Source organism: Cygnus olor, chromosome 11 (genome assembly GCF_009769625.2).
Source record: "Cygnus olor isolate bCygOlo1 chromosome 11, bCygOlo1.pri.v2, whole genome shotgun sequence".
Lineage (NCBI taxonomy): Eukaryota > Metazoa > Chordata > Aves > Anseriformes > Anatidae > Cygnus > Cygnus olor.
The window spans coordinates 9,070,814-9,092,899 of record NC_049179.1 but is presented as its reverse complement, the minus strand read 5'-3'; the positions used below and the strand labels follow the sequence as shown (position 1 = coordinate 9,092,899).

General features: G+C 49.8%; 1 protein-coding gene across 2 annotated transcripts in view; it reads right to left on the bottom strand.

Moving 5' to 3' along the window:
- The window catches only part of SIN3A (SIN3 transcription regulator family member A), a 30,309-nt gene that overhangs the window by 3,081 nt on the left and 5,142 nt on the right, over nt 1–22,086 (bottom strand). For both annotated transcript variants that reach the window (XM_040569463.1, XM_040569464.1), the window contains exons 2-20: nt 20,673–20,893; nt 19,121–19,297; nt 17,863–17,969; nt 17,094–17,376; nt 14,956–15,207; nt 14,466–14,618; nt 13,979–14,137; nt 12,982–13,071; nt 11,531–11,649; nt 9,604–9,814; nt 7,700–7,816; nt 6,753–6,991; nt 5,540–5,723; nt 4,540–5,113; nt 3,950–4,119; nt 2,381–2,554; nt 1,351–1,443; nt 916–1,010; nt 179–386 (exon numbers count right to left, since the gene is read on the bottom strand). In XM_040569463.1, the coding sequence (XP_040425397.1) occupies nt 179–386; nt 916–1,010; nt 1,351–1,443; nt 2,381–2,554; nt 3,950–4,119; nt 4,540–5,113; nt 5,540–5,723; nt 6,753–6,991; nt 7,700–7,816; nt 9,604–9,814; nt 11,531–11,649; nt 12,982–13,071; nt 13,979–14,137; nt 14,466–14,618; nt 14,956–15,207; nt 17,094–17,376; nt 17,863–17,969; nt 19,121–19,297; nt 20,673–20,861 (3,594 nt within the window). In that variant the 5' untranslated portion in view covers nt 20,862–20,893. The remainder of the gene's footprint in view (nt 1–178; nt 387–915; nt 1,011–1,350; nt 1,444–2,380; nt 2,555–3,949; nt 4,120–4,539; nt 5,114–5,539; nt 5,724–6,752; nt 6,992–7,699; nt 7,817–9,603; nt 9,815–11,530; nt 11,650–12,981; nt 13,072–13,978; nt 14,138–14,465; nt 14,619–14,955; nt 15,208–17,093; nt 17,377–17,862; nt 17,970–19,120; nt 19,298–20,672; nt 20,894–22,086) is intronic.

Genomic DNA, 22,086 nt, shown 5'->3' with positions numbered 1-22,086 from the left:
ATCTTTAGTGTCTCGGGAGAACGCAATAGCACACCGTCCTCCCGGCAGCACAAAGATCGCTGAATGTTTCTGACTGGGACCCCAAGGACATTTCATCTGACTCTCCCCACCTGACTTTGGGAGCAAGGGGTACTGGGAAACACCAGCTGCCCGCCCCAGTTCTTCTGCTCCCTCCTACCTGCTGAGCTCGCAGCAGAGCGGTCCTCCTGTACATGTAATCCTCCGATTTGATCACGTACACCATCTTATAGGAGTTCAGTTTGAATTTACACTCCAGCTTGTCCAAGCTCTCCACGTTCTCCATGGACTTCTTACTGTTTCCCTCCTTCCCTTCCTTCTCCTGCTGCTCCCGACCACGCTGACACTTACGGATCCGCCTCAGATTCCTGCAAACCAGAGAACCCCTCTTGGAATTAGTGCTCACCCTCCAGTGCTGCTAAGGCCGGAGGGAGCTGGTGGATCTGTGCTGGCCCCTCAAGAACCTGAGCTCGGATTAAGTTCCTTCAGGCTCAGACCCCTACGACAGGTCACTGGGTTTCTCTCTTGCTGAAACCACGGCTACGGCGTACTCAGCTCCCTGCTCACAAAAAGCCCTGATGTGGCACCCGCTGGTTTTAGCTGGAGGGTTCCCGTGAGCCGAGGCAGAACTGCCAACAAGCAGGCCGGCGAGTCCCCAGCCCTCTCTGCCGCCCGTGGCCCATGCTATCTCTCAGTCACTGGAGAGCAGGAGCCTGGGGTGGACCCACAGGCTTTTAGGATGAGCAGCAGCACGGTGCCTCTGTGCCGCGCTGCCAGGGTCACGGCTGCTGTAGGGGCATTAAAACAGAGGCGAGACCGAACGGCCGGCACCGCGAGAGCACAACGCTCTGCTTCTCATGGCCAGCCATGCAGCAGGCAGGGCTCCCGGCCACTCACCTCGGCAGGAAGACGGGTTTCTGGGCCAGGTGCTCCCGGAGCTCGGGGGAGGTAGAATCGGAGTTGACGTACCGCTCCACGTAGTCTGACCAGCGCTGGAAGTGAGCACACAACAATGTCAGCCACGGCTTGCCCACCAGACAACGTCGGGTGGGGTTAAGGAGGGTAAGCTGGAAGCTACACGGACAAACATCTTGGAAGGTTCCTTGTATGTCAATCCCCCAAAGGCAGGAACAACACTTCTCTCTATGGTTTTAAGGCTCCTCGAATACAAAACAAACCAAGAGGGATTTGCCTGCTCACACCAGTGAAAGCTTTACAGTGTTTCGTTGACATCTCTATCTTCTGCTAGCAGACCACAACAAGTCAGCTGGACTCCCTTGTCCGGCACACCTCTGACTGCCACAACCAGCTCTCTGGGCGAGCTGCTCTTACCTCTGCTTCTACTGGGTCATCCGAGTTCTCCTCTTCTGTGTCCAGCAGCTCAATGGTTAACTGAACTTGGCCTCTGCTCTGAATGAACATCAGCTACAAAGCAAAAGGCAGAAGGGATTCAGTAGGAGGTTTCAAACAGGAAAAAAAATCCTCCACTTCTCACTGGGGTAAAGGAAGAATTAAGCAAGTTTGCATACTGTAAGGCAAAAAGTTGCGCTTCCTGCATTGCCGACAGCAAAGGGAAAACACTGGCAAATTGCACAGCCTTTGAGGAACATAACTAAAGCTTTGTGAAAAATCTTTTGGGGTTGATTTTGGAGTGGTATAGGTCCTTCTTGAGCCCCCAGCTTAATTCTGATGGCAAGGGAAGAGAGATTATACACACAGGCTTTTCTCCCAAGTACTTTACTAGCTCAAAAAGGGCCTGACCACTTCCTGCATTTTGGGCGAAGGCAGGGTGGATTTGATTAGCACCATGCACCAGCTTTATTCAGCAACGCACAGAGTCAGCAATGATTTAATGCCCAGTCAGTCTTAGCAGATCTTTCCGCAGTCTGCAAAGGCTGAGACAAGACAAATGGGAAGGTCTGAGATAACAAATTAAAATTGGTGACAGCAAATCAGCCAGCACGATACAATCTAAAAATGCTCTGAAGCACACGGAGTATTCACTGCTGGTCCCAGAAACGTGTTCCTTCTCAAAGGCCCATTTCTGAGGGGCCCTCGCCAAAGCATTAACACCCCTGTGTGCCATTCCACTCTGCCTGCCTGGACTGGTGCAGGTTCTGCCACAGACCAGCAGTAAGATCAGCTGTAAGCATGCTGGAAATGTCACCAAAGAGCTGCTTCTGGGCTCCAAAAGCTTGGGAACACACCACCAAAACATTCATTTCAAGTTTCAGAGCTACAGAAAGCCTAGGAGACTTCAGCGCTTAGACAATGCTCTGTTTTCAAAGGACCAGCACCTTCTTACAGAGCATCCCCTTCACTGCTTGCTGCTTTTACGCCGAGGTTCGCAGCCCAGCCTTACCTTGAAGCAGTTCTCCTCCGACATGAGCTGCTCAGCTTTGCGCTGGTAGGTGGCCTCCAGAAGGGTACGAGAGGACTGCGAGGCGAGAAGGCCTCCCGTGGCTCCGTTGCTGTTCTCCGACAGGTAGAGGTCCGTGACCTGCACGCAGATCTCGTCGCTCACTATGTGCTGGAGCTGCGAAAAGGAAGAACACGGGGAAGGTGTTTGTGAGCGAAAAAAGCCAAAAAAGAAGAAATAGCCTTTGTGGTTGGGGCCTCCTTTTGCAAAAGGTATTTCTCTTCGCCTAAGGCACTCGGGAGAACTTGCTGTAACACGCAGAACCTGCATGACCTATCAAAACCCTGAGCACAGAAGCCAGCCGGAAGAGTGAGAAAGCCTCTGAAACCCCCCGGTGTAAGTGGCACCCAGCAGATTTTGACTTTAACGAAAAGCAGCATGCACAGCTGAGCGTACATCTTTATTTGCCTGCGTTATGGGTTTTAAAAATAAAAGCTACCGTGGATAAGGAGGTACTTGCTCACTGGAGTCTGCTGCATGCCCATCAGCATAGAATAGAAAGAAACAAAGACATAACCATGTGTTTCTGCCCTTGAATTAAAAAAATAGGGGAAAAAAAGGCTGAAAGTGCATGAGTTTAAGGCTACATTTTAGTAACTTCTTCCAGTTGCAGATGATCTCTGTGGCAACGTAAAAACACCACCACTATCTTTAAAAAGCAAACAAAAAAAAACCAACACACGTGGCTGGCAAACTGAAACTGCTCAGAGGAAAAAGCTACGGGCAGGGAACACCAATCAGCAACAGGGTGGAAAGGACTGGTGCACCGTGGGGCTGTCCACAGCAAGGGTTTGCTTCTGCCTCTGAGGAGAGGGGTGGGAGATTTAAGATGGGATCCTTGTTTTGTACGAGTTTAAAATACGAAGTCGCTCAACTGTCTTTTCAATTCAGTGAATCTCTGGGCTGAAATAAAGAACTTCTGAAAAGCTGCTCTATTCTCCTGGAAGAGTAAAGGCCTCTCCAGCAATTCCATGTCCAGCCTCTTGCATCTGGTTTTGTTCTTTCCACTACAAAAAGGCACACCGAGAATTTTTCCCTTGGTCGCACATTCTTCCTATATGCCCAACAAAAGGACTGGAGTTTATTCACCACACTGAGCTACTCAAACAGCCAGATAAAAGAGACAAAGCTTTTTAGAAAAGGCATGCACTGCTCCTACAACACTGAAAAAAATAAATTATTTAAATGCTATTTAATTCTTTTTCAAAGTTGAAGCACGATTAGCTCAGGAAACACTTTGAAGTTGAATACTGATATCCCTAAAGCTCCTGGAAAACAAAGGGAGAACTCCACATGCACACAAAAGCTAGTCTCGATGATTTAAATACACCAGGAATTACCTTTCATCACCTCTCCTTACATCAGCCTCTGAGCTGGGTTAAAAAATCTCCACAGTTCTGCTGCTTACTCGTGACCTGCTGGTTTTAGGCAAGCGACACCACACACACACACGCTTCAGGAAGCCCCCAGCCTCTTTTCCCCAGCCGCCCTCCAGCCTTTGCGGGCAGTCACCTGTCGAACGATGCTCTGAATCAGCTTGTCCATGGTGAAGGCGATGTAGGCGTGAATGGTGAACATCTCACGCAGGGAGTCCTCGTACTGCGACGAGTCCATGTTCCCGTCCAGCAGATTGCGCACCATGTCCAGGAAGGCCGGGTAGTAATCCTCCACATCGATGTCCACTGCACCGAGAGAGAGAGCAGGAGATGAACACACAGCACCCAGGAAGGGTCCTTCCCACGAAGGGCCCTGCTTCTAGGAGCAAACGGGCCGAGGGTTTTGGTCCTCAGACCGCTCTACCCACTTCAGCTGGAGAGTTGCGGGAATTTCCCTTTACAGACAGCTTTTAATCAGAGAACTCAAGGGTGTTTAAGATACACCGGTGTAAAATGAAAGCTGGTATGAAACAGCTGCTGCATATTACTGTTCTGCTACGAATCCCACCTGCCCCACACCTTCCCTTCTCCCTCAACTCCCTGCTGCCCCACGATAGCAGAGATGAGATGTCTTCAAGCATCACCGCTGCCCGAAGACACCAAGCAAGCGCTGCCAACAGGCTACAAAGAGAAGCCAACCCCAACCTCACACCCCAGGTCACTCACTGGGCTCCTTCAGCCGCAGCTGGATGGCAGGGCTCTCGCTCTTGTCTCGCTTTATGCCCAGCACTTCCCTCTCCCACTCCCTTTCCCGTGTCTCCTCTTCGATCTGCCGCTCGGCCTGGGTGCAGATCCTCAGTAGCCGCAAGCACAGGATCTGATGCAGCCGCATGAAAATGTACCAGTTGCTGTTCACATAGAAGAGGTTGTAGACCTCATCCATGCCCCGCAGCTTCTGGGCCGTTGTGTTGTTGAACATCAGCTTGGTTTTGGGAGGGCTGCCCCCAACACCATTGTGCTTTTTCGCAGCTCCAGTAGCTTCGTCCACGTCCATTTCTTCCTCTTCCTCCTCTTCCACGTCAGAGAGTTCACCTCGCTGAGCAAACAGCAGGTCTGGAATGAAGTGGTACATAATCTGCTTGATTTTGTACTTGTCCTCTTTCTGGATTCCTGTCTGCCGCTTCACGTGGTGGATGATGAGCGAGGCGGCATCTTCCAGGATCTGCTTGTCTTCGTAGGCTAACGATAGGTGTGGGCCTGTGGGTACGCCGGCGTTGTCTTCCGAAGCCTGCTCTTGCCTCTACGAACGAGAAACACAGGGCACAGTTAGTCCCACGAACACCTCCCCCTGCCCACAAACCTCTCAGAAAGCTCTCCCAGCACTGCTGCATCCCCTTGGAAGAGAGGAAGCCACCAGACCTGCCGCCCACTGGGAGCAGGAGGTTCTTTGCAACAGATGCCACAAGTTCGCAAACACTTCTGTTTACGCACATTTTCCATCCCGTTTCTGTCCAGAACCAGTCCACCTGCTGCCAACAGCATAACAACCACCCCCCCCCCAAACACAAACATCTCCACGTATCCAAACACAGAGAGCGCAGCCCCTTTCCAGGTGAGCATCCTGCTTCTCCAACCTCCCCAGCATCGAGTGCTGGGGAAAGGAACTGAAACCACACACAAAGACCATATGAGCTTAAGGGAAGGAAACTATTGGTGACATTCTTACCTCATCATAGATGCTTTCAATCTCATTGAGGAGACTCTTTGACCTCAGGACCTTGGTATCGTTCTGCTTGAAGTTGATGCCCTGGTGGTCCAAGGATTTCAGGTAATATTTCTCATTCTGCTCCCGCCACACTTTATTAAATCCTCGCTGGGCTTCTCGCCACTCTTCCTCTTTCATCTTTAACCTTGAATCGAGAAAACAAGAGTGAGATAAGAGACATAAAGGTCCCACTCTGAGCACGCAGAGGAAACCTAAGCCCTAGGAAATGTGCATAAATGTAAAACTCCTTTCTGTAGGATGGTTTTCAGGAGGAGTACACTACACATGCTCTTCTGAATAAACCCCTTTGCACACCTGAGCTTCCTGGGAACAGACTCCAATACCTCCACTCAGTATCTCAAGCAGAGCACCCGATGCAGCCAGCTGTCCTACACAGCCATGGCGGCTTGAGACCTGTCCCCGAGAAGAATGTCCTCGCAACAGGGTAGGCAAACTGTGACCTTGCAGGCACCAGCAGCAAGGCAGCTTCCCTCAACCGTCAGAGCCCTGAGACACAGCAGCCAGTCCCCAAGAGACGGTAAGCATCTGGGGAAGATGATCTCCTTCTAACTGGTTTTACAGTTGCTGTGTTCTCAGGGAGCACTTTGCTGTTTACACGCCAAGAGGGTAAGCAGAACATGTTACTTTATTAGACATGTACACAGCCATCTGCTTACACACTTCCTCGCACGTCCCCAAGGAGCTGCAGCATCCACTCCCTTTTCGTGACCAGGGGGTTGACAACAGAAAACCAACAGGGAATCTGAGCACAGTACAGGCACCGCAATCTGAGCCCAGGGTCACGTACAGCAGCGGGATTTGGAAAGGGATCGGATTTAGCTGTGAACAATACACACGGCACAGCGAGCTTCCTCACCTTACCCGTGGCGCTGATGCTGCTGTGCGCAGGTTGAGGAGGAAACAAGGTTTAAGGGGAGACGAGAAAAGCTGAGCTGCTGACATTTGTGTTTCAGGAGGTTAATTCCCTGTTTCTGGGTGATAGTTATGACATACAGCAACCGATCAGCACATAAAATGCATTTCTCAAGTCCCATCGTTGTGCAGGTTAAACCCGTTAGGGGCAGAAATTAGCTACGTTTAGCTCTGGATCACCTATCGTGCGTTAATTACCCTGCGGTAATTACCCCCCCGAAGGGCTGGGTCAGAGCAGTACCTTTTCAGCACGATGGGAACAGCAACAGAGGGGTTCTTCCGAAGCCCATCGATGATGTCGGCTGCTTTGTCAGCATATATCCTCTGGAGAGCCTTGCGGTGGATCACCTCCGAGGTGCCGCCCAGGGTGTTGTCCAGTCGGAATTTGGCCTGCTCCTCGGCAGACAAGCGTGAGAGTTTCTTCTGGATTGCCTCAAGGACGCGGATTGTTGCCAGGTTGGTCTCCAAGACAACATCCAGCTGAAGGGAACGGTGCATTAGGCAGAGGTGAACAGATAGAACGTGATACTTTACAGAGAGCAACGGTGAAGGGACACGAAACAAGAAGCCACGCGTGTTTAACGAGGTGTACTCAGGCTGTGGTGTCAACATTTGGCTGTGCTAAAATAATCCAAATGTATTTTATCTGCTACCTCGATAATACTGCATCAGAATTTAAAGGCTACCAGAACGATACTGTTAGGGAATTACATTTTCCATAAGGGAACAGAACACAATTGACAGTTCCTCTACAAAAGGACGTGACAAATGTGAGCACATCCAGGTAATTGCCAAGCTAACTCTCGTTTCGAGGCAGGATGTCAATCACTTAACATCCTGAACGGATCGCTTTTCAGATTATTACAGGGGAAAGCATCCTCTTGTGCGTTACGTGGGCAGTAGGGACAAAAAAAAAGATGCATCGATTATACACTAGCCATTGAACAATTTCATCTGGAGCAATAGGAACAGAGCTCGGTGCAAAGAGTGAGGGGCAGGGATAGCTTGGAGTGAGATGTGGGTACTCAGCTGCTGCCTCTTGCTTTACGAGAACACGAGCTTTTATGCAGAAAATGGGTGACGAAATAAAAACAGATCGTACCAGGCAGTATTGAGGATGTAAATGTATCAAGATCATTCACAGAGCCCCGAGGTTTCCAAGGCAGCGATGAGGGAAAACCCCCTTACCTCAAAGCGCTCATCCTCACACCTGTAGATGTGCTCTTCGTATTGTGTCTTCTTGGAGCTCACAAACGTGGAGTCTTCAGACCAGGAAGGGAAGGAGACCCAGGTGTCGTTCAAAACCTTTGAGTAAGAGAGGGAAAGACAAACGTCACAGGCAGGCTTCTGAGTGGGGTGGCACAGGACTGCAAGATATTCAGCTGCTGATGGAGATCTAAAATTGTCTCCCTTCCACAGCCCAGTGTTCACAGGGCAACCCCAAACAGCCAGGGCTGAAACATCGCTGCCGTCTGGAAAATTCATCAGGTGGAGCTGCGAGAAAAAACTTGCAAGGGAGGAAAAAAAGTGAGGTGAAAGGAGCTTTTCCGTTACTTTGGGTGAGCCAGCTGGCTGCGGCTCACTCGTCACACATCTGATTCATCACCGACAACACTGGGTGGTCATCACATTAAGCATGACTGTTAGGACACGGTTTCTACCTCCAACTAAGGCTAATTAGGAATATAAATCCATACCCCAGCAACGCTTTTCCTGACAAAGATGCTGAGCACCTGCAGTTTTCACCGCCTCCGAAGCAGGAACAGAGCATTTAAAAGAAGCCTCCGAGAGGCCAAAGGCAACGAAAGGAGGATTTTGGCAGGCAACCTTCAAAGTCAAGCCCAATTTTCATAAACGTGAAGCCTGAAGAACTGAGTCATTAGATTCCCACAGAAAGAAAAGTTTGTAACTGCATCACACACAAGACACTTTTGGGAGACAAGTCAGGACTTAGATTAAAACCTCGCAATTATTTCTTGCCCGGGTTGTGTTCACCAACCATCCTGCCACCATTTCAGCTAACCACGTATCACTGCTGAGTGCTCGATTTGGTCACCTGCACTCGCTCGCTCACCCCAAAACACTGCCTTTGACACCAGTGAAGGACCGGGATCAGCCAGTACCACTCCCACTTCGATCACAAGCTCATCCCAACACCTGAAAGGGCTCCACGAGTCCATCTGATGCTGCAGCACTGCGTCGGGAGGCCAGCTTTGCCTCTTGACCACCAATGCTAACTGCAGGGAGCAGATTTCCTGCAGCACCACCCCTTTTCTCAACACAGGTCCTCTGAGCATTTCAGGGGGAAAGAAAGAGGCACGTGAGGGATACGCAGGAGAACCTGTCTGCAGAAAGCGTGACTTTCTTTTAAGCTTGGACTAGAGACAACTCTGAAAGCAGGCGAAACGGGAATTTGGTTAGAAGGGCAGCGGTATTCTTAATTTACATACTCCTTTGTAAAAGATGCCTGAGATCACATTAAGACAATACAGAAAACTTGTTCTGACATTTCCTTTCCTAAGTTTGTAATCCGAATGTTCTTCTCACACGCATACTACGTAAAACATCGTACACATCTAATGCCCCTGTATTTTATTTCAGTATTTAAACCCCACAAACTTTTTTTTCCAGCTGCTCCCCGGTGCTTCGTGCAACTCTGTCACAAGCACAGCTGGAGAAGAGCAGAGGGCATCAGAGCCACGTGGGCATGGCAGCTCCCTGCCAGCTGCGGGCACAGCCCATTCCTAGACTGAAGCCTCACCTTGTGAAATCGCTTCTGGATACAATCCACACGTTTGCAAGAAAGCAGAGTGCTCCCTCGCCACCAGGAGCACCTCAGGGTGCACTCACCTTGGGCCCCAACACGTTTTGCAGAGAGCCCGAGCCAGGATGGTGTGCCTGTGCACGTGCGAGAGGCAGCCAGTACGATGCACGGATGTGCCCTGAAATCCCCCAAACCCTCCCAAGTGCCAGGATACAAAGCAAATTCCCCCCATCCTGACCTTCAGGTCCCCTCAGCCTCTCTCCATCCCTCCGAGGAGGCTGGGAATAGCCTTCCTCTGCCCCGTGTTCCCCGTCTTAGCACACCTTACCTCTTTACACAGCGGCGTCCGCCCCGTGCACTTGGGTTGCTGGTAGCTCTTGGGCAAGGCGCGGTAGCTGGAGCCCAGTCTTTTGCAGGAGGCATAGTCTATCTCCATGGCAATCCCCTCAGTGGCCCGTTCCTTCGGATACGTCTCCATGTGAACAGACTCTTTATACCCCAAAAAGTTTTTAAACCAAGTGAACAACTCTGGGAATTTCCTAAAAAAAAAATGAATGAAGTGAAAAAGTAGCAGAGTAGAGATCAGGCAGCGCTGAGCTGTGATACTGAGGATACAACTGCTTGCTATGGACGCGCGGCGCCCAAGACGCCCCTCTGATTTATCAGCCTGCTGCGAGAGGACCCTCTCCCTTCGATCGCACTCCCACGGAGCCTGACAAAATGGGAACCGAGTACCTGTCTGCTGATCGGGTTGTGGACTGCACCTGGGCCAACCAAAATACCTCAGCAGCAAACCCAAGCCCAGGGCCCTAGGTGTCTGCCAGCGTTCCTAACCTTAAAACAGAGCTTTACTTCCCAAGTTGGAAAGCAGCAAGAAAAAAAAAAAGAGGTGTTTTCTGAACTTATTAGCCTAAAATAGTGCACCTGTTCAGCTCCGCTTATCTCGCACAGAGCTCCAGCAATAGGAGAAGTTGAACCTGTTACTGAAGCTAATTGAATCACCGCTCATTTACTGCTTCTTCGTTACGTGACAGCTGCTGATGTCCGACTCTGGAAGAAGAGAATTGCATTACTCCATTCCCAGCGCAGACATTCATCCCTACAGCTGGGAGCACAGATGGTGGATGGGAGAAATGCAGATTTTTTTGGTTGGATACTTCACCTTTCCTAGCCAGAACCAGCATCCCCCTGATACCTAATTCCAGGAGGAGTGCAAGCTCCTCGGGGCCGCTTCTTTGCGCAGCAGCCAGTGTAACGGGGTCCCAAACCCCATGTACATTGCTATTGCCTTCTCCTGCAGAACTGGGAGCTCAATTCACAGAAAAAAGGAGCATTTATCTTGCTGCCTGAAGTTGACGAGAGGATAATTATTACAGGGGTTTTAGGTGATTAATACAGAGTTGTTCTGTGCAGCACGGGCACTTGCGGAAGTTATAATTTCTACTTAAACTGTAGTATTGATTATCAGTTTTGGCTTCAGGACAGAACTCAGCTGCCTTTTGCTTTTTTGTAATTTTAATGGGTTTGTATGAGCACTTCTTTTAGGGGGCATTTCCTATGTAATTAGACTGTTGATTTTTTTCTCGAGTGAAATAATCCATGATTCTAGAGCAAGACACCACAGCAACATGCTGCTGAGTAATTCTGTTCCCTCTTCTGAAAAAGGAAAAGACAAAAAGCAGAACCAGCTCTGCTCCTGGACACTGCTTGCCATTGCTGGAAATCTCCAAAAGAACTCTCCCACCTCTTCTTGGATAAGGAAGGAAAGAGGGAGCATGAAGTCAGAAGGAAAACCAAAGCAGGGCGCTAATTGTTCTGCTCCAATGAAGGAAAAGTCTGAAAATGTAACGCATGCGGCACCTGCACAGAATGAACCATCGAGGGGCTTCCAGGAGCTACCAGCATCTTCCTGCCCCCCACAGCAGTGCGTGCGGCACCTGAGAGTGGACATTCCCGGCGCTCAGGCTGGGCTGGAGGAAACAGGAGACCTTGGCTGCACAGCAGCAACTCATGCAGTCGCTCCGTGGGCAGGCAATTTAAAAGGTGGCAGGCTACACAGATAAAAGTCGAGCCAACCAATGGCGGAGGAAATGGGCAGCGTGGGGGGCTTCACCTTGGACACCTCAAAAAACCGCTGCCTGGCTCCCCCTGTGCCACATGACCACAGAGGTCAGCATTTCTTTCCTGGCTCTGCAACAGGAACAGACTGATGGGATCGAACTTCTCCTCTCAAGGAAGAAGCAGGCTCCACTTACCCCAGAAAGGGAGACACGAGCTGCACAAGCTCTGCCCGGGAGATCACCTCCTGGTTGAAAATCACCAGGCAGCGGAGGAAGTTTTCATATGCTTCTGTGCTGCGCAGAGCCTTGCGGACCTGGGAGAAAGAGAAGAGGAAAATTGGTTGCTCTCGAGGCGAGATCGAGTTGTCTAGCACTGTCCAGGAGACCTGGATTCAACGCTGCGCTGTCCACCTATGCATGGGGATTGCACACACGACGAGAATGCAAAACTCTTGGGAGGGAGCTTGCCTAGCTCCATGGAGCCAGAGGAGCAAAGCAAGCCGTCTCCTTGCTGGGTATGCCTTGCAACACCAGCACCCTACACGCAGGAGCATTACCTTGAAGAAGGGAGTTGTAAGCGAAGAACGAAACCCCAACAGCTGGATTACCACAGGTTACCACAGCTAAGCCAGGTTCTGTAACCCTTAGCTCCTCAGCTTGAGAAAACCCAGCGATTAATTCCGACACCATTACCTTTCCCACGAGAACAGTTAGCATCCACGCATCAAACAGATCTATCATCATTAAGGGATTCGTCATTACAGCTACAACTCTACAGCAGGGATTTCTGCATTTACTCATGTTAACACCTACACATCCTCCGAGCAATAGAGTGGTTCCCAGTCACCGTTAGCTGGTCTACAGCATGCTGCAAAACGTAGCACGCCATCAGGGAGCAAGCAAGGCTTTCGTCGACACATGAAGATCACTCAAAAGGCTTGTTTGCTTTCACTACACGCTCCCTTCTGAGCCATAAAGAAATGTATGGACATCTTAGGGAAAACACCAAGGTACCACTCGGAAACATCCCACACGTTCTTCTTCTGTCGTGCGTGGTAAACCAGCAACAGGTAACAATGGTGCAATGCATTAGATGCATCTCTCAGGGGAAAAAAAAGGGGGAAAAAGTAACACTGACATGAATCAGCTGCATTGTAAACTGAGCTCCCACCCTGCAGGCATCTGGCTGTGGAGGGGCACGGCAAACAGTGCTACCAGAGCAGGATACACAAGGCACATCATCGGCTGCGTGGGGATTTCAGAAAGGCAAAAACATTTTATAAGGTGCGTTACAGAAAGGATTCACATCCCTGCAAATTTCCAGGAGCACTGGCAGGCGTAGCCCCCAGCCAGGCCTTCCTCCCAAAGAGCATCAGCAGCAGGCAAAGAGCTGGAGAATGACCTTTGGGGAAAAAGACACTGATATTTGTGTAGGGAATCAGCATGGTTTGGGTTGGAAGGGACCTTAAAGATCACCTAATTCCAGCCCCGCTGCAGGTCTGACTTAGCTCAGGTCATCTGAGGTCAAGCTGACCGATGTTATCATTGTGGTGTGTAGATCACAAACTTCACTGTGATAAAACTCAGGATGTATACACACAAGGAACATAAATCAGTGAAACGAGATTGTTTTCTCCGAATCTCACCTTCTCAAAGAACAGAGATTCTGTCCCGACGCCATGCTTGCTGGCTTCTGCCAAAGACTGGTCTTTTAAACCAAGCAGCTTCGGCTTCTTCTGTTAAAAAAACAAAAAGGAAAAAAAAAAAGGAAAAAAAAAAGCTGTTCAGCACAGGAAATTGCCATATTTTGACCATGCATCACACAAGGAGTTTCAGCCTCCTGAGCACGCCACTTGCTCACAAATAAAAAAGACGGCTTTTCCAGAAGAAAACTTGTCTACAAGTGAGCCCCATATGTAAATATATTAATCTTTAATCAGTATCATACAATTCCCAATATTTTTAATACGAGGTTGCATCCTTTTCTCTAATGGGCTGCTATAACCAGCGATTGTTTCAATTTTCTAACTAGTTTGCAGAATTACCAAAACAGACCTGTCTGGTCTTGGTTTGGGGTTTTTTAAACCATTACTCGTTCAGTTCTTGTTATACCTCCCTAAAATCAATGTATTTCTCTTGCATTCCACTGCAAGATCCTTTGTTTTCTCCATTGCGACACCACACTCCACATCCTCAGAAAGGCTGAAAGCTGCCTCCAAAACACGTTCTATTTTGCTGCATTTTATTTGAAGAAGAGGAGAAAGGCTGGAAGGGGAAGTAAACCACTGGATTTAAATGATACAGCTACACGGGCTAATGCTTTTCTTCACCAAGCAAGATCCACCACCTTCAAATAAAGCATTGTCCCTACTGCAGAGCCACGAAACCACCCCGCCATCACACCGTTCCTCTTACACTGCAAAGCCCTGCTCTCTCAAAATGTGAGTAACGTGAAAAGGGCAACCTCAGCTACGAAAATAATCACTCACCTCCGTGTTACAAGGTTTATTATAAGACAGACAAACATGATTCTGCTCTAAGTTCTGCTCTGACGAAGCTCCAGGCACACCTGTCCTTCCCTCAGCTGATCTTCCCAGCCGCTTTAGGACCAGCACCACAATTTCACAGAGCATGTGCTATTACCTTCACCGGAGGGGTTGTTCCAGTTCCTGAGTGCCGTCGGATCTGACAGCCGTTCTGGTTGGGTCTTTGCTGCTTGTTGTTGAGCTGGGGCTTCTTCACGGTGCCACCGTGATCGTTTCTCACCGATTCCACTTTCTCTGCAGTTGTCTTACTTAACAGCTTAGTTAGAAACAAAACCCACGAGAGAATTAGAGCTGAGTTCCACCTAACTAGGCAAACAAAGTACGCCTGCTCCTCCTAGCTCTAGATGACCCACGTATTTTACTGCAGTTACGGCAGTCTTGGGACAACTCTTTTAGGCAAAAGAATTGCATTTATTGACCGAAAACACACAGTCAATCACCCTGAACCCACTCCCACGACTCAGTAAAAGACCCCTCCAAAAAAACTTCCTAGAAACAAACAAGGAAAGCACGTTTTTCTGAACACTGGCTATACGAAGAAAGTTTTCCACTAGGTCTTCCAGCTCGTCTCTGGGCAGACTCACCACAGAGCTGTTGGCATCAGGCAGGAACTGCCCGAACTCTGAGAGCAGATCCTCCTGGTTTTTGAAGAGGCGAGCCACCTGCGCGTACACCTCCTGCTCCGTCAGAGCAGGCGTGTAGTTGCCTCCTGCCTCCTTGGCGTTCCGCTGCTCCTTCTGTCGGAGGAAAGAGAAGTGTCAGAGGGAAGGACGTCTCAACTATGTAAGTAGCAAAGAGAAAAAGCCCTCAGCAATGCAAAGAATGAAACAGCAAGGGTCTCAGCTCCTTAAGCAAAGAGTTGTATTAAATGCTGGGCCACGGACTAGCAGGACACTGATGAAGGATGTCATTTCTTTACTTTTAACATAATCTGAACTCATTTAGCTTGGAAAAATTCCTTAAGATCAAGCCCAGCAGAAGACCACAATGTACATCCCAGGCAGAGTCGGCTCCCCACAGCAAAGAAAGAGAAATAACGTTCCTTATACTCCAACAGGCATTGCCAAAACTCACCTGGTAGGTGTGGAGGATCTCCAGGAAGGCTTTGTAGATGTCCGGTTGTCCCTGGAACCGATTCTTGATCTTGTTGACATAGTTGATGGCGTGATTAAACTCAACAGGCTGATTGTTCTGCAGGGATGGTGTGGTTCCCAGAGAGATTGTCACAGGGGTATGAGGTTGGACCGGCGGCGAGCGTGGCGATGCATATGGTGGAATCGGGGGAGTCTGCTGGCTGGCAGGGGTATGCGCCTGCAGTTGGGATGGCTAAGAGGAAAAGGAGCCATTTCAGACAGGAGCAGATTCTTCACACTTTGAATAAAGGAACTTTTCTTCCATTTATGTGCCGTATCCAGGGGAAGCAACCAGCATATAAGCGTACCTGATGCCAACAGGGATTCTGAGCCACAGCATCACGGAAGACAGCAGCGGTACAGAATTCCCTGCTACTACATACAGTCAGTCTCTACCCATATACTGGCCCTGGAGGACTTTTGCTGCACTTCCTTTAAAGATTGTTTTTGACTTTGCCTCACCACAAACACCTAGGTACGGCTCGCTGCGGCACTACAAGTTATTTCACCTCTAGTTAAGAATGCTGAGATGTATAAAGTAAGGCGACAGCAAGGGAAAACTGCATTTTTTCCACTATTGACACAAAGAGCACACAGGTCAGACTCTCAGAGTAATCACCTTGCATACCCTAAACAACACCTAACCACCCTGTTTACCTACAACGGTACCTGCCTGCTAAGGAAACCTCGAGATCCAACACCTCCCTCAGGTTCATTTTAAAGTTCCACCAACATCAGCTCAACATTTTCTAGGATAACGACCCAGGGAGAAAACCACGGAGCCCACAGCGATGAGAAAAAGACTGCTAGCTCTCACTGAGCCCAGGTGTTACCTGCATTCTTCGGAGAAAGGCCTTGAAAGCTGGCTCAGGTAAGCTAATTCTGGCATGTCTCAGCTTTTAAGTTGTCAGCTTTACAAGTCTTTCGGCATGTTTTTGTTGGCCATTTCTAAACAGGAGGTTGCAAGTCCCACCGATGTTCGCCTAGAGATTATCTTCTTGCCATACTGTAAATCCTGCTGCTTGCTAACTACATTTTCCTTCCCCCACACTCCCCATCCCTTCTCTTCTCTTTTCCAGCTATTCGTTAGCTAATTGTACAGTTTAGAGATCAACCACTGGAACTTTGGGGATTCTTTCCCTCCCTAGGGCACTCAAATCTTTGCACATTTTGAGGCTGAAATAGGAGATTTTATCTAGACTAAGCTCCTTCAATGCCTCTTACATTATTCTGTTTTCAGTCACATAAAATACATCTGTTGGACAGCAGCATCTGGAATGCATCTACAGCACAGCGTCAGATTCCCTTTGTTATTGAAAGGTCTCAGTTTCAGGCACATAAACCGATAATTAAAGACAACATCATGGTCATCTTGCCTGAACCCTTGCACTTCAGCTTTGCCAACAAATCCTGCACCCATACAAACGATGGCTGAGCTAGAATGCCCTTTCTGTTTGTTTTTGTTTTACAACAGATGTCCAGTCTGAAAACAAGACTTCACGCAATGCAGAATCTACCGCATCGCTCAGCAAGCTCTCCTAAAAACTTTATTACCCCCAACATTTGAAACCACACACAAGCTTTCACACCAAGAGCAATGTCATTATCACGGCCTCGGCTTTACGAGGGATTTCTTGGGATTTCAGTTATTCTGAGACAATATACACAAAAGCAGGCAGTTCACCACGTGCCCAGAGCTTTAATTAAGAAGCCCTTCCTGCAAACTCAACTGCATTCTTGGGGCCTTCTTCCCAGGGCTGCTGGATCACTCCTTAGGTACTGCCCATGCATTTTACCAGATGTTCTGAGCAACTCTGCGTTCCCATTGAAAGTCACGAGGCTTTTCCAAACCTTCAAGCTGGCTTATCTGCATTATTGCCATATCAGCTAGTACACATCTCAAAGTTTGAACAGGTGAAGCTAATCCACCAACAGAAGGACAGCACAAGCAGGGCTCAGGAATACTAGGAAAAAGCAGCGTAACATCTCCTTTTCCGTTCCCCAGCTCCACACCAGCGTCAGCTGGAGGCAGCAGGTTCCCCACACATGAACACAGGCCGTATGAAGTCTCTCTCTCACCTTACTGATTTTGGCAGGCGGTGGCTGCGGCGCGGGCTGTGCTGGTGTTGGGGTTGATTGCGCTGAAGGCTGTGACTGATGCTGCGGCTGGGGCTGCGGCTGGGGCTGCAAGCCGTGAGTGGGGATCTGGTGAACCTGCCCTGGTGTCGTCACGTTCACCATATCATTTGTCTGCACCTCGATCTTGTAACCGGGTGGCAAGAAGGTGTTGAAGCCCATGATCAAGTCTGGGTGGCCCTTGAAGAGCTGTGATACACGGCTGATCACTCCCGGAGTGTCAATGCTGAAAAAGGAGTGAGAACAAAATGTCACAATCCCCTAATTCCCTTTTAGTGGTAAACCAAACCCTCTGCATGATAATTCTCCATTAGAATTTCTATCTTATCATCTCTAAGCTATGGAACAAAGCAAATCTCATTCCTATAAATGTATTACCGAGCTTAAGAATGACATAAGAATTGTTTTATTAGCCCAGACAGCATTTTGTATGAATGAGGTCTAGTCCCAAGCCTGGCCATTACTAACGGGCAGACCACCAGGCAGCCAGATGAGTCAGCTACGAAGGTCAAACATGGGAACTGCCGCTCTAAGCCAAGATTTTTTAGTACAAATGAAGAAATGACTCTCACTTTCAGAAGAGAAAGTTTTATACTATTAGGGAGATGTGTTACTCTGCAAACGAAAGGACGAGGTTAGCTCCTGCTGCGTGTTCCCGTGCCCACACACACACTTTCCAACCTGGGCGGCAAAGCAGAATGTGGAGTGTTACCTTTGAGATTTGAATTCCTTCATAATATCCAAGAAGTCATTGTAGACCTGTGGCTGGGTACCAAACTGCAGCTTCACCTGGTCAAGGTAAGACAATGCATCCTCCACCTGGAGACAGAACAGACAGGTTACATTAGCAGAGATTTTATTTCACCTCCGTTGTTCTGGAAAACACGTACTTGAAGATACAGCTGTCAACCTTGAGCCCCGGCAGGGAATTAAGGAGCAAAAGACCACCAGCCTGGCTGGTGTATTACCAGCCCCATTTGAACAGGAGATGCTCACTCCCTGTTCCCGGCACACAAGACAAAACTGTACCAAAAAGAAAGGAGAAAAAGAAAAAAAAAAAAGAAACAAAGATCATCAGAATTAGTCAGAAAAAACATACTCCAAATGTACCATCTCACCCTAACTGAAGTAACTGCTAGGATAAACAGAACTAGACTGAGTATTTTTCCTACATTCAGATGTGGAAATTATTATGGAAGCCTAAGAATAAGCAGAAAGTCAAAATGACATACTCAGCGTAGTAGATGTCTGCCAGGTACACGCTTGTACTTTTTCCAGACATTTCAGTTCGACACAGGATTTTGAAAATGGCAACTGTGGGCGGTAAATTGTTTTACACCTCCAACAGCAAGAAGTTTATGAAGCGTTCACGTACCAACATCCAATTTTCAGACACAGCCCCAGCCTGAAGTGAGAGCCCTGGGTACCCAGCAGCTCCAGCAGCCAGGCCACGTGCTCATCAGCTGCGAGAGCTACGCACAGACCCTCCCTTCAGTCTGAAATTAAATACAGCGAGGGAAAAAAGGCTGTCACGTACGGTCCCACTCTTGCCTCAGTGGAGGATCTGCTGTCAGTTTCACTGGGAGGGAGAACCCCAGGCTATAAAACCTCTTTCAGAGGTCTCTAGGAACAAAGCCTCCTGTTCAGGGAAAGGAAAGGGCTTCTCGCCCAACAAAGCGGCGGTTTCCAGCAAACCTGGAAGAGGCTACTTGGAAGAGATGAAGAAATAGGCATCACTTCATACACGTGCCTATTGCTAGAGCTGAATCAAATGGAACTACTTAGATGGGTTATTTCTGGTGGAGCTTTCTCCATTTTTCGAGGATTTTACAGCACGTAATCCACCACCAGAGCCTGCCTTCCTTCCCCATTACTCCCACAGGAGCCACGCGGTCAGAAAAGCGCCGAACAAACATTTTGGCAACGTCACCCACATCTTCTCCTAACAGAGGAGCAACGCTCGGCCTCACCTTGAGCCTCTGGAACTGCTGCTGCCCCTGCACGGGCACGGCCGGCGGCGTCGGGTGAGTGTGGCTTTGCACCACCTGGCTGCCGTGCGGCTGCACCGGCGTGCTGTGGTGGTGCCCGCTGTGCACCGCCGCGATGGCCGGCCCGTGGCTGCCCGAGCTCTGCGGCACGGCCGACACCTGGGGAGACAAAAATTACGTCAGGGGAAGCACCGCCATCGGTCTTCCCAGGCGGAGATGGAAAAGTTGAGTTTAACTCCGTGCCACGGACGTGTTAGCGGTGTCTTACCAGCCTGGAATGCTCCCTGGTTGTCTCATGGCTAGCACTAACGTAAGAAAACTGCAAAAGGAGTGGGAAATGGGGTTTTCAGACAGTCAAGGTTCTGTCTTTTCCCTAAGAAAAGAATTGCCGTCCCATGCAGGGATTGGAATGAACGAATCTCTAAGAGCTGCCACGCTCCTGCCGTTCGGTTTGGGCGCTGGGAGGCAGGCTGAGGCTCTCTGGTCCCAGCAAACTTGAGCCAGTTTCAGGCCTCCTTTGAACATGAAACCAGAATTTCGAGAAACACTAAAAAACCCTTTAAAGTAATAAAAAAGAGCAAATACTGTTTGCTTTGCACAAACAGGCTTTGTTTTCTATACAAGAATCTTTCGGATGGGCTGTACATTTTTGTTTTAACCCTTCTCATTAAACGATTTGCTTGCTGGTCCATTCGAGTCCTGTTTAGAGGGACTGCCAGCAATAAACTCATCCTATCTCCAGGCCCTGCAAGCATCTGCCTGCAGGCTCTTCAGCTTTGCGGCTGCTACTTTCTGCACGAATATCCCCTCTGCAGTAATAAGGAAGAAACTATGCGTAAAATTAGGCACTAGGCAGGGAGCACGGCCAACCAGCAGCATGAGCATGGAAGATGCAACGTGCCAAAACGAGCCAGAGATGAGCAAGTCTACCCCAGTCTGTCACTGAGAGGCACCTCCAGTGCATCCTTGAAGGATTTTCTCTTCCAGACGATATTCCCTTGCTAAGGGGGCAGCAGACGGCTTCTCAGAGGGAAGGGAGCCACCTGATGATCCCAGGTTTCCTTTAACAGGTCAATTTTCCCGAAAATCTGCGATCTAAACGGCTGCCTGTTAGGGTTAAGATCATCCAAGACATCAAAAGCCTGGGACAGAGCAACAAGAGGTTTGTTAAGAACAAACCATCTCCTTGCGAATGAAAAATGGAGCGAAAGTCCGGCGCAGACTTGCCTCTAGGATTCAGAGATCGTGATCTGACTCACTGAAGAACAGTGTTCAAAAAAAGCCACATCCCACCACATTTCAGGTTCGGAGCCACCTGAACAACCAAGCTGACGGTCTTAAAGTCTTAAATTTAAGTTAGAGCTTAAGACGAGAGCTTTGAGAAGCATATCTGTCCTTCTCTAGGAAGCGGCGACTAAACCAGAACCTTGTCTCAAACCCGGAATTCTGCCGTGCAAAACCAACGCGCTGGGCGGTCCGAGAGCAGGATCGCAAGCAGGCTGCCGAGACGCAGCTGAGCGCTGGGCACACGCACCTGGTAGCTGGGGGTTACCGAGTACTGGATCCCCGTGGCAGACTGCATGGTCTCCGAAACCGCCTCATACACCGGCGGGGCCGGGGCGAGCACGCGGTGCTGGTGCTGGAAAGCCTCGGTGCTGCTGGTGATACGTCTCTGCTGCGACGCATACACGGGTGACTCCTGCTCATCCAATCGCCGCTTCATTCTGAACTCATGCTCGGGAAGCGCTACAAAACCTGGGGAAAGCAGAGTAATTAGCAAAGGGCATCGATTAATCACGCCCTGCCAGCACCGGGAACACCAAGTTCACCAAGAGCAGGACAAGTTTGGGTCTGGTCGTTTACGGCGCTGAGATCTCGGGACAGGAAAATGGAATTAAGAATTATCTTCCTGCACCGAGCACGCAATTACGTTTATCACAAAAACACAGCCTTCCTGATAGAAATGCAGCGCCGCTTTCAAGTTAACAACTTCTGGCTCACGTAAAGGACGTGGCTGGGTGAGAGTCAGGTGTGAGAGATGCTATAAAACCACGGGAAGAAGGGAAAAGGAGGCGGTGAAACGCAGGAAGCCTGCTAAGACTTTGAAACCACTTCCAGAGCCCCAGTGCCAAGCGTTTGCTGCTGGACACGCACACGAGAGGCGCGTAGCCCCCCCCGAAGCCTGCCGCCCCTCCGACAGCGGGGCTTAGGATCCCGCGTGCCACGCAGCCCGGACACGAGGCGCACAAAGCGGAGCCGTGCCGACACACAACAGCTCGAGTGAGATCCGCCCTCTTCGGTCTCTAATTCCGTGGGACTCCCCCGAAGCCCCTCTGCAGCCCCGGCAGTCGCAGCGCAGTTACCCACAGGCTGCTGTCACGGATAGGATGGACTTCCCCGAGCCAGGGTGAGTCTCCCCTGCCCAAATCCATCGCTAACCAAAGGCACCGAGGCACCAGGGGAGGGGTTATGCCAAAAATATACACGGCATCTAGCAATGCAGGGGTTCGGGATAGATACACGTGCTGGAGAACGCAGGCTCTGCGCAGTAAAGCCCTTCTTCCCCTTTGTGTCCCTCTCCCCTCCTCGCCAGGCTCTTCTTCCACTCGGAGGGGTAGGACAAGAAGGAAGATTGCTTCACTGCTTTTTCAGGTTGCTCTGCAAGTTCAACCTCTCAGCATACGGCCCCGCACCCGGTCCCCAGAGCTCCGGGGGGCAGACGAGTGCCTGCAGAGGCAGAGGACTGCTGTCCTCCTGTGAAACTAACGGGCTCCGACCTACCGGCCTCCAAAGCGCCCCCACACCTGACCTCCAGCACAAAGCCAGGCTGCAGAGAGCACGCTCCCGCCGTTTATTTTGGTAACTTAGGCTTTTTTCTCAGCTGGCCTCCGCGGAGAAGTTACCAGCCACGCAGGTCCACTCGGAGCCGCTCTCCTCGCGCAGCCTGC